Genomic DNA, 18,961 nt, shown 5'->3' with positions numbered 1-18,961 from the left:
GACGGACGGACTGATTCTATGCAAATCTGTCTCAATCCCACATACCGGTCTAATACGAATCAACGAGAAATAGGTTGTGACAGGGAAATAGGCTGTGTACTTTGCGCATTTTGAATTCCGGGAATCAATTCATCTCACCATAAACCTTCTTCATTCGAGTACCAGTCTTCGTAGCCATTCACAGCTTCAAGCCAGAGCCTCACAATCACGACCTACCATAACACCACGATACAAGATGAGCCCTTCGTGGACACACTTGGTGCGCTTCGTCGCTGAAGAAGACAATGAGATACACCTAGGCCAGATCGACGCCAGCCAGTATCCTGATGTGGGCCTAGCGACACTGGAAGGCCAGAAGGTCAAAGCCAACGTTGTAGTTGGAGATGTTTTTGATGGGCGTGTCACAGAAGATGTCTTGCACATTGAACACGTAAGTTCCGCTATATCTTACCATCTGTGGTTACTTGGTTTGCATGTTTACTGAGAAGATTGTAAACGACCTCTAGCTTCTATCACCCGTCACCGCCGACCAAGTCCCAATCATCCGATGCATGGGACTCAACTACCGCGACCACGCCAAGGAAGCCAATATGCCAATCCCCGAGGTCCCCGTCCTCTTCATCAAGCCGAGGACAGCTTTGACTGGCCCGCACCCATCCACGATCAACATCCCCAAGATTTCTCAGGACGGGTCGAGCGACTACGAGGCCGAGCTTTCTCTGGTTCTCTCAAAGTCTGGCCGTGATATCCCAGAGGAAGAGGCTATGGAATACGTGCTTGGGTATACTTGTAGCAACGACGTCAGCGCCCGGAAGCAGCAGTTCAAGAACAGCCAGTGGTCTTTTTCGAAAGGTGAGTTGTGAAGAGTCTGCGAATGGGACATTCATGAAGGGCAAGTCGCTCACTTCAGGATTCGGATGCTGACATTTCACATAGGTCTGGATGGATCTTGTCCCATAGGGCCTGTCCTGGTTGCAAAATCCGCGATTAAAGACCCCCATTCTCTACAGATTCAAGCCATCTACAACGATCAGGTCGTCCAAGACTCCAACACGAAGTGAGTTTTCAGTACTCCTTGCACTGATACGAGCGGGCGTTACAGTTGAATGCTGACTTGATGAAAAGGGAGATGATCTTTACCATCCCACAGATGATTTCGTTTCTGTCACAGGGTACGACTTTGGAGAAGGGCACAATCATCATGACGGGCACTGGTCCTGGTATTGGCGTGATGAGGGACCCGCCCATCGCACTCCATGACGGAGATGACATGAGGATTGAGATTTCTGAGATTGGCACTCTTGTCAACCGTGTTCGGTATGAGTGAAGCGGCCATCTAAGGATGTGCTTTGGAGATTCATATACAAGGCCGGGTTAGACTTAGACATGGTTAAATCCCAAATTCATCGAACTTACGGTCGCAACATGTCTCTAGCGACTTTTGTGACTCCCGAAGAGCGAAGCAACTGCGTGGTAATTCACCTATGACTTACCCAGGTTCATTTCGAGGTCTATTCAAGTCTGCGAAGCGGATGATGGCTCTCAAAATCACCTTTTACATCACTTCACCAGTCTATCCTTGGTAGCGCACACCAATATAAGCACCGAATCGTGGAAACCCACCCATGCTATTATTTACCAGCTATCTCGACATCAGCTTAAAACGACGTGAGTTTTATTTCAATAGCTCATCAGCGGGGGATCTCAACTACCGGGTGCCACGCCAATCGTCATGCCGCCATCAACAGCAAGAACCTGACCCGTCATCCACTTCGACTCCGGCCTGCATAAAAACACTACAACATCAGCAATATCCCCCGCCGTCCCTAATCGAGGCCACGGCGTCGCCTTCTTCATCAGCTTGTGTATCCCAGCATCCTCAAGATTCCCCCTCGCCAGCCCCGTCGCCACGACGCCCGGCGCTACGCAGTTGATGTTGATGTAGTCCTTGGCATGGTCCAAAGCACCAGCCCTCGTCATGTGGTTGACCGCAGCTTTTGTCGCGGAGTAGGCCACCTCTCCCGGAAACCCGACGACGCCCGCGCAGGACGAGATGTTGACGATGCGTCCGCGGCTGCCCCATGCAGGGTCGAGGTCTTGCTGGAGGAACTGGCGGATGGCAAGACGGCACATTTTTGCGGTGCCGAGGGTGTTTACGGCCGACATTCGTTCCCATAGCTGGTCGGATTCGTCTGCGAAGAGGTGGAATGGGGCCCAGTACCCTGCGCAGTTGATGAGTATGTCGAGGCGGCCGAACTTCTGCAAACTTGAGTTAGTTGAGACCTAGAGGGAATGAGGGCTGCAGATCTGGGGAAGTTTCTAGCTCACCTCATTTGACTTCTTGAAAACATCCTCGACGACTTTGGTGTCTGTGATGTCACCCGCGAAGAAGATGGCCTCGCCGCCCGCGGCGGAAATCACCTCTGCCGTCGTCTGGTCGATGTCTTCTTCGTAGCCTTTGGAGTTTGGCAGGTCATGAAGATCAAAGGAAACGATTTTGACTCCGAGAGACGCAAGCTGGATGGCGATTGCTCTTCCGACTGCAGAAGCCACGATCGTCAACATGTGTTGTTGCTACCCTGCTACATAGAGGCGGGACTCACTGCCAGATGAGGAGCCTGTGACCAACGCCACTTTCCCATCCAATTGTCTTGCCATCTTTGCAAAACTTTGAATCTGAGAAAGCGAAAAGTCTTTGTTAGAGTCTCGGATTGCTGCTATTGAATGAGGTAGAAGTGGTTTTCGTGTAATTGAAATCGCGGTGGTTCTAAGAATCAGTTTGCAAGACACTACGGTGTGGCGTTAGAGGCGTTTGTCTGTTGTTGCAACTTTTAAATCACTTCAAAGTCAGAACTGGTGCAATTCAAATGGACTTTCAGCTTCAGTAATGTGTGGTTGATGTCCTGTCTTGGCCGGCATTCGAAAGTTAGGCCGAATATCAGTCCGCAGTGAGACGGCAGGCTGAATACGGCGCAATTATCGACCAACATAACCAGGGTGTTGCTTGGATAACGGCTACTCCAACGACCCTTAAGATGCCTTTCGATACGCAAGAATATTACGGCAAAAAGATCACGAGTTTGTGTCTCATCTCGAGTGTTTCGCCGTGCATGCGCCGATTAGGCAAACCTCGGATTCGTCATGTTCGCGCGTAAGGTGTTCTGCGTCACCGGTGCCGCATCGGTAAAGCTTCCCGAACTAACCCAGTGTTATCAATTGGTGCCTCAGTTATGATTTCCCAGTGCGATAGCTGATTCATACAAATTTCTAGGGTATAGGTCGATCTACTGCAATAATACTAGCGCAAAGAGGCGCTGCTGCTCTCGCGGTCAGCGACGTGAATGCAGCGGGTTTATATGAGACCGTCAGAGAGTGTGAGGTCCTCTGTGCCATACCACTTCAGCTGAAACGCGAAGATGAACCAGCTACTGACAATTGAGAAAAGGCGAGAAAGCTGGGGCCAAAGTCCTAGCTTCCAAAGTCGACGTCCGCCAAGATCATGAGGTGAAGTCCTGGATCCAAGAGTCTTTCGCCAAGTTTGGCAGACTCGATGGGGCTGCCAACGTTGCTGGAGTCGCTGGCGGGACGGGATCTACAATCATTGAGACAATCGTGAGAATCAGCCCCTCCTCTCCAGAGCTCGTATCTGTCGTGATCGGTGTTCGCTGACGTCCTAGCTTCGCAGGCACAAGAAGACTGGGACAGAACCATAGGCGTCAATCTCAACGGGGTTCTCAACTGCATGCGAGCTCAACTACCGTTGTTACCAAAGCCAGGAGGAGCAATCGTCAATGTGTCAAGCACCTCCGGCCGGAGAGGTCTACCGCACAGCGCCGCGTACGCAACAAGCAAGTTCGGCGTCATTGGGTTGACAGAATCAGCCGCTGGGGAATACGCCAAGGATGGCATCCGGATCAACACGATACTGCCGTGAGTGAACTCCTCAAGTGCTACGAGAGCTTTGTGAGTCTTAACCTAAGGCTGGAATCAGCGGGCCGGTCGATACCAAAATCTTTCGAGACGGCGAGGCATTGGGACTCTTTGACTCGGACACGCTTTCCAAGGATACTTTGCTTCGCCGGATGGGCCAACCTGATGAGATCGCAAAGGTCATCTGCTTTCTCTTGAGTGAAGATGCCTCATACGTGACAGGAGGTAAGATAAAGACTGATAATGACTTGATTGGCATAAACTTACAGTCAACGCAGCACACTGGAATGTTGACGGGGGCTATCTGGCTTGTTAGATTCGTTGATGACGGTCTTGTATGCTAGAAACACTTTTATGCTATTCAATTCATTTCCAGCCTTCAGTCAGAATTTCTCGTCAATCCATCGGCGCAGGCGTCTTCGACCACCGTCCTCATAAGGTATGCGCGCAGGGAACGACAACCAGTGTCTAGCCCATGTCCCGAGGTCTTGCAATTAAGAACTTGAGAGTTCACGAGGAGGGTTTTCGTAGGTCCCATGCTGTAATCATTCAAGTACAACAACTTTGCAATGTTCCATTCTCCTTCCAACGTTATGAAGAAAGCATGCGGGTCCTCAGGTTTTCATATTCCTTGACCACCTGACTCATGATACGCCTCTTGATCCTGTCATCACCTCCATGGAACTCCGAGCAGTAAGCCAGCAGTAAATGTCACTCTTAAAAGTTTTCTCTAGCAGTCGCAGCTTCAGCCCCGCGGGCCATGGTGCTGGACGATCGTCGCTGGAGATTCTAGCGTGACGTGTTTCCAAATACTGCCTCGTGTTAAAATTGCCAAATACAGACATTGAGGACCGTCTGCTCGAAGGGACCACAAAGCCCGGCTGGTCTGAGCTGACAAATTTTGGGTTCCGGGGACAACTTTGCCAACTTTCACTGATTGGGAAACAACGCCAATGCCGTATATCCCATGTTGTGCTGCCATATTTGTATATGGATAAGCGCCGTTCCGAGCTCTTTAAACTCCAGGTAAAACGAAGTCCCGTCTCGTGCATCAACCACCTCACTCACGTATACCATGTCCCACCACATCACAACCCACGACGCAGCCGGAAAAGCCATCTTCTCCCACGCCTCAGGGACCCGAGAATCGCACCAAGTCCTCTCGGGCTCAATTCAAGTCCTCGCTTCCACCCACAACACACCACTCGACCTCTCCAGCGAGGCGGACATTGAACAGTACAAGATCGATCGCACGCAGTCCCTGTTCCTGAGCTCGCGCGTCATCGTACTAGACAAGGGCACCTCGGCGCTCGTCACGGTCCTCAACCCTGGCGAGGAGTGGCCGATGCACAGGACCATGACGTTTGACATGGTGTATATGCTAGAAGGCGTGGTGGAGCTGCACCTCGACTCCGGGGAGAAGCGGGTCGTGAGGGCCGACGATTCGGTCACGCAGAGGGGGATGAAGCATAAGTGGGTGAATGTCACGCCGGACGGCGGGGTAGCGAAGGGGATCGTCTTTGCGCAGGCTGCCGGGGATGTTATTCAAGCTGGAGGCTATAGCCTCTCCAATGGTTGGGATCGATTGGTAAATAGCGGTGGATGAGGGAGGTAATGATACCTGACTGTATGGACGACACATATTCACTCTTTACCACTGCTAAGGGGGTCCAGCCGCTGCTCGGACTTGGGCTGTGGAATATCATAATTGCTAATATCTCATCACAGCAACTTCAGAGACTATTTATGGTGGAACAGGAAATGCCAGAACTAACAAGTTAGACAGTAAAGTACTAGCATATGACAAACAGCACACGGTGGTAGCGAACCCACGAGGTAAAGGCTTCGTTCTCCCCTTCGGGCAATGTGATTCGATTTGCAAGTGTAAAGAATGCGATAGCAGAGTACCTTAGGTACTGCTAAAATGGTACAAATTCTCAGGGTACGCCAAAACGAACCGAGTGAGCCTAGAGAAGCCATGGTCCTTTGCAACGGTGTTCTAGCTTTTCGTATCTGCACTGCCTTGCTTCAGTGCCTCATCAACAACTTTACATGGATCCGCAACCTTCGTTAGCACGTGCGAATTTGCCCAACCTTTTGCGCAATTGGGGGGCATCCAAGTTATTGTTGTTTCCACGTATTGTTTGTCCTTGTTCGTCGGGTGCTCTGGGTCATCTAAGACCTTGATTTCGAAACGGACAATTCTCATGTCTGGGCGATATTTCTCTTGGCAAACCTCGTCTGGCCAACCGATTCCGTCCCACTTTTGCTTCTTTTGACCAAGATCGGTTCGGCGGTAAACGAAGGGGGCGCCTTTACATGGAAGCATGTTGGCTTTCCGAATCAATTTTGACTCGTGGTATTCAAAACGTAAACGCGAACTACTGGAGAAGTCGGGGTGCACCGAGATGATGACATGGTAGGGATGTTCGGGGTCTCCATCGTACCGATAGGTGCCGAGCAAACGTTCATCAGGTCCTTTTCCAGGCCACGCATCTTCTGCTTCAACTATGAAATCTTCGCCTTTGCCAGACATTTTGAACGGAACGATGTTTTATTAAAGCCGTGGTGGGTCGAGTGAATATTGGGTGCAATCAGATAGTTTGAGGATGGAAGCTGCCTTGGGGTGTCAATACTGGCTGGATAGGCAGCTTTGCCATCGCTTTTATATACTTACGACTTTCCCCGTATCCCATTTTGAAGACTCGTCATCTCAAACGGTACCATGAATACAAAGTACGGGCATATACCGCGCGGTATTGAATATGGTAAATGCGGTCAACCTCTGCTTCGTGTCAAAGGGGTTCATCGTTGTGGAACAGTAACCGTCTTTGCTGAACGACGCGGGTGACCATCTCTTTTCAGCAACATCCTATTCAACTGACGGATAACGACTGAAGAATCATAGGAAAGTATCTTAGCTAATGTTCACAGCTCTCGGCAAGCTTCGCTAAATAGAGCATCATGCTGAAAGGCGAGGGCAATTCTGTTCAGAAATCTGAACAATCTCTACCGTTTCCCTGATCATCGAGAGACTATTCACAAAAGCCCTTTCATAGACCCGTCAGAGTTTGGCCCCATAAGAAGTAATTTATTCCATTGAAGTGCGTTGGTTCAGCAATTCAAAAAACTTCAATAGGACGACCGTCAAGGGCAAGGAGACACCCGTGACAGCCGATAACATAATCGCCAGATATCCCCTCCATAGCTACCAGTAGCGGCCTCTCGAGTAATCCGATGGAAGAATCAAGTTGCGGGGCTGTTCGTGCATGAATCAGAGACGGTGATAAAGAGCATCATTCAAGAACGATGGAATGGGCAGTGTCGCCCTATTTTGCTCGTGGAGCTTGGCAGAGCTCCATGGATACTTGCCTAGCCAGATGGACATGCCACGAGACTTGACAGCATTGCTTACTGAACCGACTTATGAGCTTGGTACGTCCCTTGATAGACTCAGACGTATGCAATATGAGATGGAGAGCTTTCTCAGGCTCCTTGCAGGGTTCACATCGACGAGCCATGCAGCATGGCCTGCTTCACCGATGGTCTGGACGAACTCGAAGACAGACTCCCTTGATGATTAGGAAACGCTCGAGGAACGATCACGAAGCCACCTTACACAGCTTTGCTTCTCACGCATGCCGCGGAATTTTATTGAGGACGCGCTTTGTGAGAAGTCGTACTCGACGCTCTACATGCATGAACTCATTACAACTTTCCTGACTACACGCTATGTCGCTTCGCATCTCGGGTGGAAGATTCACTAACAAATTTGACTTCCGTTTCGCCTATGTTCGCTAATCGACTAGGTCGTATCTAGGTCCAAGGGTGATGTACTCTAGGTCACACTCACAGTCTGACTGCTAGAGAAGAGCCCCGCTCTCACCAGTGAGAGCAGCTCCTCACATCTGTTACGATGTCTGGCAAGCCTTCCAGCGGATATATTCTTGTAGCCTATCATTTAAAAGGTGGCCAATAGAGAGAGTAGCGGCAGAGCGCTTGATCTGGGCTCATCACGCCCGTCATGTTTCGTGACGATATCCAAGAGGCTTCGCACATGCGTTCTCATTTGGTTAGCAGATAGGGGACAAAACATCCGTCGTCCTATGGTTCCATCTTCGCGGAAAGCTCTGCATCTCATCATTCAGTCACACCGAACCCTCTCCCGTACTATTCCTCAACCGACCCGATCGCCTTGCCTCGGAGAAGATATCTCACCGAAGAAGGAAGCAGCACCTCAAACCACATCGCCAATGAGTCCTTAGCAACTCCACCAACAACCCAATCACGCCCGTAATTCGGCAGGCCTCAACCCAGAAACCGAAATCCTGCTTCCCTCCCCAACCCGAGTCCCGGAAACTATCGAAAGTCCATCTCTCATTAATGGCCGCCTCATTCATTAGGCGTCTGCCGCTCAGCTCCGTGGGATGACCACCCACCATCCACCACCCATGACCCCCTGCTCGTGAGGCTGACGATGGTGCATATCCCTCGCCCCCACTCAAATCGGAACCCCCCTTCTCAAGTCCCGGGTCGCAACACCGTAACCTGACCCCTTTCCTTTCCTAAATGCCACCCCTCCCTGCACTGGAATCCCGGCTCCGGACCCCCGCGTGGGCCCCGGGTACATGGACCATTTTGGCGACGCCTTAGATGGGGTGATGAGAAATGCTTTCCGACCCCCCTGACGACGGATTGTGGCGCGCGGGTTGGATATTCCAGGTCAACGTAACAATTGTTGGATTTACGAGCATTAGATATGAGGAAATGGCTCACGCTGACCATCATGTCACCATTTGATGAAACATCATCGCAACATCAATCACGAAAACTGCGGATCAAGAGACGGAGGTGAGCGTTACCAGAGACTTTTTTTTGGCGCTCATTTGATATCAAGCTTGTGTAACACACCAACAACAGAAACCCCATGAATGATTTTGCTCCTTCTCCCAAGCCGTAACACAATATCTAGACCTAAACCTCCCTTTCCGAAAAGCAAAATCCCAAGTAAAAGCTGAAAAAAATAAAAGAAGACAAAAAGGGGAGACAAATTCCTCCGATCGAACCTGCTTTCTACCCTGTAACCAAAATCCGAAATGCAATTTTGATGACTCCCCCGAAACCCACGCAGATGTCGTGACCGAAATCGAAACCTGCCGGGAGAGATGCACGTATGCTTACATGGAACATCACGCCCTACAACCAATCCGAAGCCAATTCACAAGATGAATGCAGAGATTCCTCCATATCACACCGAATCCGATCCTCGAGAACTCAACGCTGACCGTGGTGATGCTGAGGCGGCGGCGGAGGCGGCATGATGCTGCCATCGTGATCGACCTCGACCTCAAACATGGGAATATCCTCCGCCTTGAAGTACATGCCCAGGTCGTCCCCGCCGGCCGCCGAGATGGAGTACATGTCCTTGCCCAGCGCCACCTTGCGAACCTTGGCACCCAGCCCCCAAAGCCTGCCCGGCGTCATCTCCTGGGCGAGCACGTTGTCAAACGTCTGCCACTGAGACCGCACGTGGGCGAGCGCCGTCCTCTGCAGGGCCCGGTGGCTCGGCTGGCAGTTCTCGACAATCTTCTTCTCGCCGTGGCCTCTCCAGTTGATGATGAGGCGGACGGGCTTCGAGGGGGCAGTGGAGATTGCCGGAACCACGGCGGTGGTCATCGCTGCGGGAACCATACCTTGAGGTGGTGATGGGAGTCGCATGCCAGGGGGAAAGCTCCCCCGTGGGGGCGGCGGTGGTACACCGTCTGGTGCGCGGGGGAAGGTGCGTGGACGGTGGCCAGTCCAGCCTGGAGGGGGAGGGGGAGGTTGCGATATCGCGGCCATGGGGGGCGCGGGGATGTACGACGGGCGTTGTCCAGGGGCCGGGCGGCGCATACGCGTGGTTTGTTCTGGTTCCGAGTCGACGTCTTCTTCAGAGGAGGAAGAAGAGTCGTCCTTGGTGTGCTTGCGGGATTTTCGCTTGCTCTTGCGCCGGGAGGACTTTGTCTTCTTACCCCTCCTGGAAATGATGTCGTCGTTGTCGCTGTCAGAGCCGGCAGACAGAGAGAGCACATCAGAGGCGTCCATGGTTGAGGCTTCACTGCCTGAGCTTTCAGAGTCTTCTGATCTCACGCCTCGGGGGAAGGCGAAGCCGTTGGCTTCGATGAATTGGTACACCTCCTGAGAGGATTTGGTGTGGAGGTTCTCAAAGGCATCTTCCAGATCGCGGCCTGTTGCTGAAAGAATCTCCTGGCGTTTACCCCGGTGGACCTTGACAGCGTAGATGGCGTATGACTTGTTAGGCTGGCGAGAGGTATAAATATCAATGACAGCACTGCGGCCAGATATCAGACGAAGATTGTCTGTAGGACGAGTTAGTTCTCGTGTGTCTGACACCCCTTGAGAAGATGTGAAGATGCCTACCTATGATCTGCTCGCGCCATACAAGGCACAACGGGTTGGGAGCCATTACCGTAGATGCAGGACGTCTTGACAATGTTGCGGATTCGGTTGTGTTGTTCAGCAGAACGAGCATGTGCAGTGTAAGGCGTGAAGAGACTTGATAAGGTTGGCGAAGAAGAAGGGCGAGGACGGAAGGCCAAGGACGCTTCTTATACATCACGGCTGCATCTCCGGGTCATCATCCCATAAGCAACTCAAATCGGTGGCATGCAGAGGACCCTGCAGCCTGAAAGGCGCACCTCGGGCGTACCGTAGCAGTACTTGGGCGGTTGCGTGGTCCACGAGGTATGCTCAGGGACGGCACGTTCTGACAGTGACAGAAAGGGGAAAGTGAGGCGATGGAAGTGGTAGTTTCGACATGGCACGAGTCGAAAGTCTCTAAGGACCTGAGATTTACCGAGCCGGCCGAGAAGCAAGGAATGAGGATCTCAGACCGAGCGACGGAGACAGGGAGCTTCAGCTGCTGTGCTTCCCCATGTCCATACGCGATTTGCCATCTGATCTTCGGGGTGACTTGCTCATGCTTGCGTGAGTGTTTGCCTGCCAACAAGGAACATGCGGTAACCGGAAAAGGGGAGGACTGTAGTGCAAATGGAAAAAAGGAACGTTTCGATACAGTCTTCTTTTGGGCTGTACCTAGTATTGAAAGCGGCCAAGCCACTCGCTGGAAGGAGGAGTGTTTGAAGAATGTAACGAAAAGAAACGAAAGGCTTCACTCGAGCCCGATACCTAGAGATACCACCGTTCGAAAGCCAAATTCAGTGTGTCTGCCCTGCTTTCGATTTTGTTCTTACCAATCACAAGCTCTGATCGTGCTTGTCCGTCCCTTGTATATCCTGGGCCGCCCTGCATGCGGGCTGGTGGCCAGTCAACTGGTGTGGCTGGCCCCGATGCGTCTTGCACTTTTGTTCCCTCCCGTCTACTTCTGACACAAGATGCGGCTCACCTTATGCCTCCCGTTCTGCAAGGGCCACGATGACGAAGGGAATCGTGGCTAGCTAGACGACCTTTCTTGAGGACCTGAAAATAGGATATAAAAGCCAGCTGTTCGGTTTACCTGGCGGTATGTTTCGCTGGCACGAGTAGTGCAAGCAACCGGTGAAGATGCCGACCGAATCTCACTCCAAGAGTCATATGTCTTTGGACTCTCTCGCACAAGCTTCAAACCCGAATACGCAGAAAATATCCATCGTGGCCCGACTCACAAGCTTCTGGTCGTTGCTCTGGTTGCACTACTCAAAACTCGCATCGACAACGGAGAAGCCCGCTGTCCTGGCGTAGAGGTACCCTCAGATACACACGCCCGCCCTATGGCTCCGTTGCCGAGTACTGACCATACTTCATGCTTGCCTGCCGTCATCGTTGGGCCGTTGCGCAGGACTGCCATACAATTGGCATGTCCTCCCAGGCGAGAAGGATCTTTCTCTAGAACGCGGGTCAAGATCAATCTGAGACAACAAAATGACTGGCGCTCGGGTCTTTGCTGTGCTGCGACTCTGCGAGCGAACGTTGGTTGGGAGTCGAGCATCTGTGAGCTCGCAACCCTACGACGGCGATCGCACAGAGCTCTCGAGGAGGGGAAGAAACGAAACAAGAAAGAAAAAATTGGGCTTCGAGAGTCCTCGCTCGTGCGTGTGTATAGACGTCGGAATGGGCGAACACCAGGACAATGTCAGACCTTCTCGCCTATTGTCTCTGGGCTTCATCTGAAAGGTAAGAGTTACTGAAAGTGGACGTGCGAGGAATGCCCTTGCAAGCACGCCTCATCCCAGCCCATGCAGGGAACGATTGGACCTTGCGAAGCACCTTAGCTTTTGCTGGCAGGGCAGTGTATGTGTATGACAGGGATGATTAGGCACTAGGGCAGTACGATCTCACCATAGGTTAATAGACTGTAGACTTGATGGACGCCCACGCTGAGTACAATGCGAAGCGGAAAGTGGAACGTGGGGAAAAGCAACGGTAACCATGTCCCGTTTTCCTTCCGGGCGAAGCCTGAAGGTGACGCTCGCTGCTGCATGCAAGCTTCGCCGTCCACGAGGTTAGATGAGACGAGAGGCGGGCTCGACCGTCTTCGGGTGCTACTGAGAGCTACGATATCCGAATGTCCACGTACCCGACAAGCCAAGAGGTCCACGTGAGGTTGTGGCTTCGTTACCTAGCATTGCAACACTTTGGGACGCTGTTCTGAACTCCTGGATAAGGTAGCTTGAATTCTCGTGTCCTGCAAGCGAATTTGCTTCACAAGACCGGTCGGGCACCAGTTCTCGTGATACTGGGTACAAAGTATGCAAATGGAAGATCATCAATAGCTGATAGGCGAAGCATGTCCAAGTATTCCTTAAGTGAGGCTGTTGGGCGACCAAGGGTTGATTGGACGTGGTTTTGGAGACCCACAAATGGCAGCTGAGTAGAGGGTTACCTTAGATCAAGGTGACACCAACATCTATCTTTCTTTGACGACATTCAACTTCAAGGCTATGTGATAAACCTCCAGAACCCGGCATCTTCCTTGTCCAATGGCACCACCAAGACACGATAGACGGGCATGAGGCGGCCTTAAAGACAATCTTTGCCCGACTCAGACGTTTTGATGATTGATCCAACCTCAAATTATGCTACGGTTGTGCGTTCCCAATTCTCGAAACATATGTCCGTGGTCCTCCGTTGTGCTCATGTCGCCTGACGCCCTGCGCTTGCCCTCGCACCGATTGGCGCACTCGACCATTCACCAGATATCGATCCATTGCGCCTCTATGGTTCAATAGTCAGTGTAGTGAACGCTCTTGTGTCGCTATTGGGCACCAAGCGGGACGAGGCTTGAAGTAACTGCCGCCCGGTATCCTGTCATCCCACTCTGTCTACATCAACTCCATCTTACTGCGTCTGGAGACGCTCCAGGCGCGATGTGACAGCCTCGACCAGAGCCGTCTCCCGTGAGAGGAGGGACATGACTTGCTGCAGCTTGGCCTTGCGGATCTCTGTCGGGATCTTGAGCTCCGATACCGAAGACGATGAATCCTTCCCGCCCTTGCCGTCCTCACTCTGCTTTTGAATCCGTTCCACTTCTGCCAACAATTCGTCCTTCAGTCGTTGCACGTCCTCCACACGTTTCCTGAGTTGCTTCTGCTGCTTCACTCCCGGGCTGTCTTCCGAGGGTGATCCTAGAACGCTGACCTCCATATTTTTGACTTCTGCCACGAAGGCCCTCTCCTTGGCACTGAGCTCTCTTGTTGCTGCCTTGCCAACATACTTGCGGACGCCCTCTAGTCTCTCGTTGAGTCGTTTCTGTCGATCTTGTGCCTCTGCGATACGTCTCTCGAATCGGACGTCGTCACTTTCACCGTCGCCGGCCTTGTCGTTGCCCGCAATCTTGTCAATCTTCTCCTTGACCTCGTTCGCCTTCTTAATTTGATCCCTGAGCTCGTCTTGAAGAGTAGCGCAGCGTCGGAAAATCTCCGCCACAGCTGTGCCGAGCCGGTAGGTATCCTCACCAAGAACACGATGGGCGTCAGTCAAGATCTGCAGCGTAACCGGAGACAATCTGATCTCCTGGTTCAGAATGGTCTTGTGGCGTGAGCTACGGAGTCTGTTAATCAGCTCAGGAAGGTCGGATTGCTGCTCGAATGCGTGCGAGGGCTGGAAAGCTGGACGGGGCTCATAAAAGTCCAATGGTTCCATAGTCGTAGGCTTCTCTTCGTAGGGCGTTTCGTGGCGGACAGGCGAGAAGTCGTCCTCAGGCGTCTCGAACGTCAAGGCAATTGGCTCATACGGGGTGGCCGAGAGAAGGAAGTATCCCAAATCCGGATCGCGGATGGCGGCGCATGCGGCGAGCGGCACGTTGACATCGCTTGAGGATTGGTTGTAGAGTCTTTCGCGAATAGAGTTTTGTCCGTTGACAAGAAGACCGAGACGGAAGTCAGAGCCCGCCTCCGACTCGCCCGAGAGCTCACCCTCGAGGCGGAAAACCCAGGGAGATAGAGAAAGGAAGGTGACGCCGGCGTGCGAGGTGACAAAAAGAGAGTAGCGTGACATGACATCCGATGAAAACGTCGGCCATGCGTCGTCGTTCATTTCAGTTGTGGCCATGGTGTCGATGCACTGGAACGTCAACAGTGAAGGTGGGTCGGCAGCGGACAAGAGGCGTCCAAGCTTGGATTTGTTTCGCGGGGGCAGCCATTGTGCTTCGACGCCCTCCAAGTCCAAGTACACGCGGACCTGACCGGTGGTAGACAGGAGGCAGATGACCGAGAGAGAGAGTCCCTCCTGGTCACCTTCGTCAAAGTCCAAGTCTTCGTCCTCGCCCATCATCAGGTCGTCAGTGTCCACCTTCTTCCCGATTACGAGCAAATCCGTTAGAAGGCCGTCCCCGACGTCCTCGCTTTCGGGATCGGCATCGAATTCGAACGGGCCTTGCAATCTTGGGATAACTCCCGGCCGGGAAGGGCGTGTGTAGACCTCCACGGTCTCTTCGCCGGGCGCTGTATCGAGGATTTGGGGCTCCTGAGAATCCAAATCACCCATCCACTCGAGCTGCTGCTGAGCGAGGAGCTTGTCCATTTCAGATACAGCAGGGTCATCCTCTAGGGCAGCCACCTTGGATACGATGGAAACCGAAAGCGATGGGATAAGAGTAGGAGGCGGTGCCCATTTCTGGGGCAGCAAGGGGCTCAATGCGTAGACGTCGCCTTCTCTCATCGCAACCCAGAGAGTCATAGGGCTCCATCCTCCTGAGCCGCGGCCAGCAAAGCAAGCAGAGGCCACCTGCATCTCCAGAGAGTACTGCGAGAAGCTGGCATTCGTAGCAGCCGTGGATGCGCTGAAGTCCTGGTCCAGCGTCGTACCATCCACCAGCTTCTTCAAGTCGATCGACAGTGTGGGAGAGTCAAATGACCACCGATCGGTCAATGACAACTCCCAGACGCGCACAATAGCATCGGTCGTTACGGTGACGAGGCAAGATCCCTTGACGCCAAGTGGGTGCCATACAGCTGATGCAACTGGGGATCGCGAGGTGACATGAGTTGTAGGTCCCAGTGTCCAGATCTTGGGTCGTAAAGGTCCAGTGTCCTCGGCCGTGAGATGCGAAGAATCGGGAACCACGCAGATGTGAACGGTATGCGCCGTGAGAATAGCGAGGTAATCGGAGTTGGGAGAGATGACAAGCTGCCGGATGTCGTCTGCGACAGATGTCTTGATAGTCTGTAAGACTTGTTAGCATCCTGGTCGCCCGTCCTGTTGAGGACTGGACCGAACCTACCCTGAAACCCTGAGCCGTAGCCGCCTCTTCCGTCGAGGGAATAGCATCGTCGTCAAATGATTGTGTCGAGTCCTCCCGCTTGACACGGCTGCCCATGCGACGGTGCGCATGCTTTGTCGACCATTTCTCCTTCAGGTATGCCAAATCGCCCCATCGCAATTCTTTGCCTACAGCGACAAAGACCTCGGTTCCTCGTCTCGCAATCGTCCGCCTCGGACCTTGGATCTTCTTCTTCTTGGACCCGTAGGGCGACGGGGCGCTCAACGCCTTGTTGGAGGCGTCGCTGGAGGGCGCGAACAAGCTGTGGCCGGGCCCATGCGATAGCCACGGGGCCGTATAGCTCTTGACCTTGGGCATCGCGTCCCTCTCAATCGAACGATTCGTGTATCGGGGATTCTCTGCAGGCTTTCGGATGGTCGGATGGGTGCTGCAGGCCAAATTGAGCTCGAGTGTCGTTCGTGGACTTTTTTCAGTGGTGTTTGCTGGTGAGCTTGTTGCTAGAATTATTCTTGGTCAAAAAACGCGGTTGCTGGTAGCAGCCACACCGAGACCCACTTTGAGCTTTCCCGGCGCTGCCTACATCTGCGCTGCACCAATCAGATCGACCAGACAACGGACCATGTAAGTCTTTATTCATGCCTCAGCACCTACTAGGTACCTAAGGTAAGGTGAGGTAAGGTATCGTAATTACCATCTGAAGTAGACAACTATATGGACTAGACAGCAAGAGAACGGGGTCCTCAGACTCGTTGTCATAAGTTATACTGACTATTGTAATGTTTTCATGAATGAAATAGGAGGGATCCTGTAGCAGTGGATGCATCTCTGAGGTATAGGAATAAGCCATGGACTAGTGTTTTGCCACTTTTAGATATGCTGAAGCTATCGAATCTTCTCAATTGAATCAAGAATTCAAAATCATGACCGGATAGAGTAGCTTCTCTCTAGAAATGCCGTCAATTGAATTGACCAAGTGACGTTGAAGCAACGACGTGATGTGATTGCTGCGCACAGACCATCGAGTTCAAGTCCCAGCAAGGTGCACCTGCCTGAGGTACCTTGGTACCTTTCGATTTGACTTGCAACCAGGCAAGTGCCGTTTCTCGACCCTCGACCTTCAATTCCCACTTACACGACCGACAACGAACCAATTGTCCTCCACCGCAAACCCCCAACACCTTCAGGATGCAGGTCCGGCACAGAAACACAGTAGAGCGCCTCGACAGGCCGAGCGCATACTACCACAACCGGGTGAGCAACGGCCACAGCTTCCCTCCAGCCTTCTGTCTTTCCAACAGTTCAAGCAAGGAAACAAGCAAACTCTCAAAGCAGCCAGCAGCTAATCTGAGAAAACCCCTCACAGAACAAGCGCAGGAGAAACGACAACCGCGACGCCGCCCGCGAAGCCCGCGACGCCGAAGACGAGGCCGCCACCAAGAACGAGCCCCTCCCCGAGGACCCCCTCGCCAACGCGACGACGCTCTACGTCGGCAACCTCTCCTTCTACACCACCGAGGAGCAGGTCTACGAGCTGTTCTCAAAGTGCGGCGAGATCAAGCGCCTCGTCATGGGCCTCGACCGCTTCAACAAGACCCCCTGCGGCTTCTGCTTCGTCGAGTACTACACCCACCAGGACGCCCTGGACTGCATGAAGTACATTGGCGGCACCAAGCTCGACGAGCGCGTCATCCGTACCGATCTCGACCCCGGTTTTGAGGAGGGGAGACAGTACGGTCGTGGCAAGAGCGGTGGGCAGGTGCGTGACGAGTACCGCGAGGACTTCGACGAGGGACGTGGTGGGCATGGTAGGGCGATCCAGATGCAGAGGGATCGGGACGATCGGATGGGCGAGTATGAGGAGTCGCGATGAGTGTTGGGCGATTGTGTACGGATATGTTTGGGACTGGGGAACACGTCTTTGTCCGACAAAGGACGGCATCAAAAGCAAATGGAACGTGGGAGAAGACGCAAAAGGAGAACGAGAGACTCTACTTTGGGTGGTGGGAAACAATGCTGTCGCAATAACTAGGCAGGCTTCTGGGAATCGATACCCCAATATGACACAATCATGGACATTGAAATGATAGAAACCTGGGTGCGTGATTGGAACTTTCTGCTTCAGCCTCATATTCGCCCCATGCAGTTGTACATAAAGGTGTGTGATTTTATCTCCTGAGCCCAAAGCAGATGCTATAATATACAGAGAAGCTTTCTTGTCTGCTCCTGTCCACTGCAACGGCAGCCGTCCGTTGGATCCCCTCCCCTTCCTCAGCTTCGGGTTGCGTAGAGTACATATTCGTACAAGGGCCGTGATTCCCAACAAGCCATTCTTTCCGTCCCGAGTTTCTCGCAGCCCATCTGGCCAGTCCCAATGCCTCTGATAGTTTAGTCTAGTAACCCGGCGGGTTCAATCTCTGCGAAACTCTCGTCCACTTGGGAAGTTCTGCAAAAGACACATTATCAGCTTCATACCCCCATTGGCTCGATACCACGTTGAAAAGACAAAGAGGGGGGAAACATACTGTGAATGCCCTTGCGGTACTTCTTCTCCTTGCGATCAAACATGGTATACTTGTCCCTCGGCAGCATCTCCGCCTCGGTCGGCATCTCGGCCTTCCACCGCTCCAGCGCGGCCACCGTCTCGCCCTTCTTGGCCAGCGCAGCGTCCACCGTCGCAATCACGTCGTCGACGGCGCGGAGGCGCTCGCGGTGGCGGCGCTTCTGGAACTTGGAGAGCCGCCACGGGATCTTCCAGAGGAGGCCGCTCGAGAGCGGGGAGGTCATGCGGAAGGCTCCAAACATTTTGGATGTGTGTTTGTATGTCGACTGATGGAAGAAGGGAGGGCGTAGATTGTCGAGCCGTGATGTTTCCTCTGCTCGTGGAGGACGGCTGTTCGGGGGTTCGATTCGCCTCGACTTCGAATGGACTATGTCCCAAGTGTTGTGATGATCCCTTTCCCACAAGAGTCGTATCTCGCGCTGCCTCGCAATCCGTCGTCGTCTCTGGCGTCGTCGTCGCTTGTGGTGCTCAGGAGCTTCAGCCTCTCTCCTTCAATTGACGAACAAAACCGTTCGATGCAGTCGCTTCCTAGGGAAATTTTGGAGCTACGAAAGCCGATTCAAAGTGGAGACATATTGGAGAGCTCAATTGGCTGGCTCTGCGCGCTCGTACGGAATTTCCCACCTCAATGGACCACGGTGCCAACCCGGGAGGGAGTCTCCACTGTCGTCCTGCAGGCCCGCCAGCCCGCCCCGCGGGCCCTGCGCTAAGGTTCCTGGGTAGGTGTTAGCTGTCGCTGGAGGTGAGGTGTA

At 52.9% G+C, this 18,961-nt stretch overlaps 10 protein-coding genes across 10 annotated transcripts; 5 read left to right on the top strand and 5 right to left on the bottom strand.

The window, feature by feature from the left end:
- Positions 1–235: 235 nt before the first annotated feature.
- CABS01_00561 (fumarylacetoacetate hydrolase domain-containing protein 2A) lies at positions 236–1,327 on the top strand (the record flags this gene model as incomplete). The annotated part of the gene is made up of 4 exons (XM_060533942.1): positions 236–430; positions 507–852; positions 937–1,057; positions 1,126–1,327. The coding sequence occupies 4 exons, from the start codon at positions 236–238 to the stop codon at positions 1,325–1,327; spliced, it is 864 nt and encodes a 287-aa protein (XP_060406456.1).
- Positions 1,328–1,704: 377 nt separating this feature from the next.
- On the bottom strand, positions 1,705–2,658 carry CABS01_00560 (uncharacterized protein; the record flags this gene model as incomplete). The annotated part of the gene is made up of 3 exons (XM_060533941.1): positions 1,705–2,259; positions 2,329–2,540; positions 2,604–2,658. 3 exons carry the CDS (start codon positions 2,656–2,658, stop codon positions 1,705–1,707), a joined length of 822 nt encoding a protein of 273 aa, XP_060406455.1.
- Positions 2,659–3,141: 483 nt separating this feature from the next.
- On the top strand, positions 3,142–4,246 carry CABS01_00559 (3-oxoacyl-(acyl-carrier-protein) reductase; the record flags this gene model as incomplete). The annotated part of the gene is made up of 6 exons (XM_060533940.1): positions 3,142–3,183; positions 3,272–3,374; positions 3,446–3,612; positions 3,686–3,930; positions 3,992–4,155; positions 4,209–4,246. The coding sequence occupies 6 exons, from the start codon at positions 3,142–3,144 to the stop codon at positions 4,244–4,246; spliced, it is 759 nt and encodes a 252-aa protein (XP_060406454.1).
- A 759-nt stretch (positions 4,247–5,005) lies between these two features.
- CABS01_00558 (cupin domain-containing protein) lies at positions 5,006–5,536 on the top strand (the record flags this gene model as incomplete). The annotated part of the gene is made up of 1 exon (XM_060533939.1): positions 5,006–5,536. One exon carries the CDS (start codon positions 5,006–5,008, stop codon positions 5,534–5,536), a length of 531 nt encoding a protein of 176 aa, XP_060406453.1.
- Positions 5,537–5,929: 393 nt separating this feature from the next.
- CABS01_00557 (uncharacterized protein) lies at positions 5,930–6,466 on the bottom strand (the record flags this gene model as incomplete). The annotated part of the gene is made up of 1 exon (XM_060533938.1): positions 5,930–6,466. One exon carries the CDS (start codon positions 6,464–6,466, stop codon positions 5,930–5,932), a length of 537 nt encoding a protein of 178 aa, XP_060406452.1.
- Positions 6,467–9,204: 2,738 nt separating this feature from the next.
- On the bottom strand, positions 9,205–10,462 carry CABS01_00556 (uncharacterized protein; the record flags this gene model as incomplete). The annotated part of the gene is made up of 2 exons (XM_060533937.1): positions 9,205–10,289; positions 10,351–10,462. The coding sequence occupies 2 exons, from the start codon at positions 10,460–10,462 to the stop codon at positions 9,205–9,207; spliced, it is 1,197 nt and encodes a 398-aa protein (XP_060406451.1).
- A 2,804-nt stretch (positions 10,463–13,266) lies between these two features.
- On the bottom strand, positions 13,267–16,006 carry CABS01_00555 (nuclear pore complex protein An-Nup82; the record flags this gene model as incomplete). The annotated part of the gene is made up of 2 exons (XM_060533936.1): positions 13,267–15,591; positions 15,650–16,006. The coding sequence occupies 2 exons, from the start codon at positions 16,004–16,006 to the stop codon at positions 13,267–13,269; spliced, it is 2,682 nt and encodes an 893-aa protein (XP_060406450.1).
- An 828-nt stretch (positions 16,007–16,834) lies between these two features.
- On the top strand, positions 16,835–17,519 carry CABS01_00554 (RNA recognition domain-containing protein; the record flags this gene model as incomplete). The annotated part of the gene is made up of 2 exons (XM_060533935.1): positions 16,835–16,900; positions 17,013–17,519. 2 exons carry the CDS (start codon positions 16,835–16,837, stop codon positions 17,517–17,519), a joined length of 573 nt encoding a protein of 190 aa, XP_060406449.1.
- Positions 17,520–18,039: 520 nt separating this feature from the next.
- Positions 18,040–18,451, bottom strand: CABS01_00553 (uncharacterized protein; the record flags this gene model as incomplete). The annotated part of the gene is made up of 2 exons (XM_060533934.1): positions 18,040–18,092; positions 18,172–18,451. 2 exons carry the CDS (start codon positions 18,449–18,451, stop codon positions 18,040–18,042), a joined length of 333 nt encoding a protein of 110 aa, XP_060406448.1.
- Positions 18,452–18,571: 120 nt separating this feature from the next.
- CABS01_00552 (uncharacterized protein) lies at positions 18,572–18,919 on the top strand (the record flags this gene model as incomplete). The annotated part of the gene is made up of 1 exon (XM_060533933.1): positions 18,572–18,919. One exon carries the CDS (start codon positions 18,572–18,574, stop codon positions 18,917–18,919), a length of 348 nt encoding a protein of 115 aa, XP_060406447.1.
- Positions 18,920–18,961: the final 42 nt, after the last annotated feature.

The sequence above is a fragment of the Colletotrichum abscissum genome, assembly GCF_030869225.1.
Source record: "Colletotrichum abscissum strain IMI 504890 chromosome Unknown Scaffold_1.1, whole genome shotgun sequence".
In the NCBI taxonomy this organism is placed as follows: Eukaryota; Fungi; Ascomycota; class Sordariomycetes; order Glomerellales; family Glomerellaceae; genus Colletotrichum; species Colletotrichum abscissum.
Note: the sequence above shows the minus strand (reverse complement) of the source record. Positions and strands in the feature narration are given on the sequence as shown.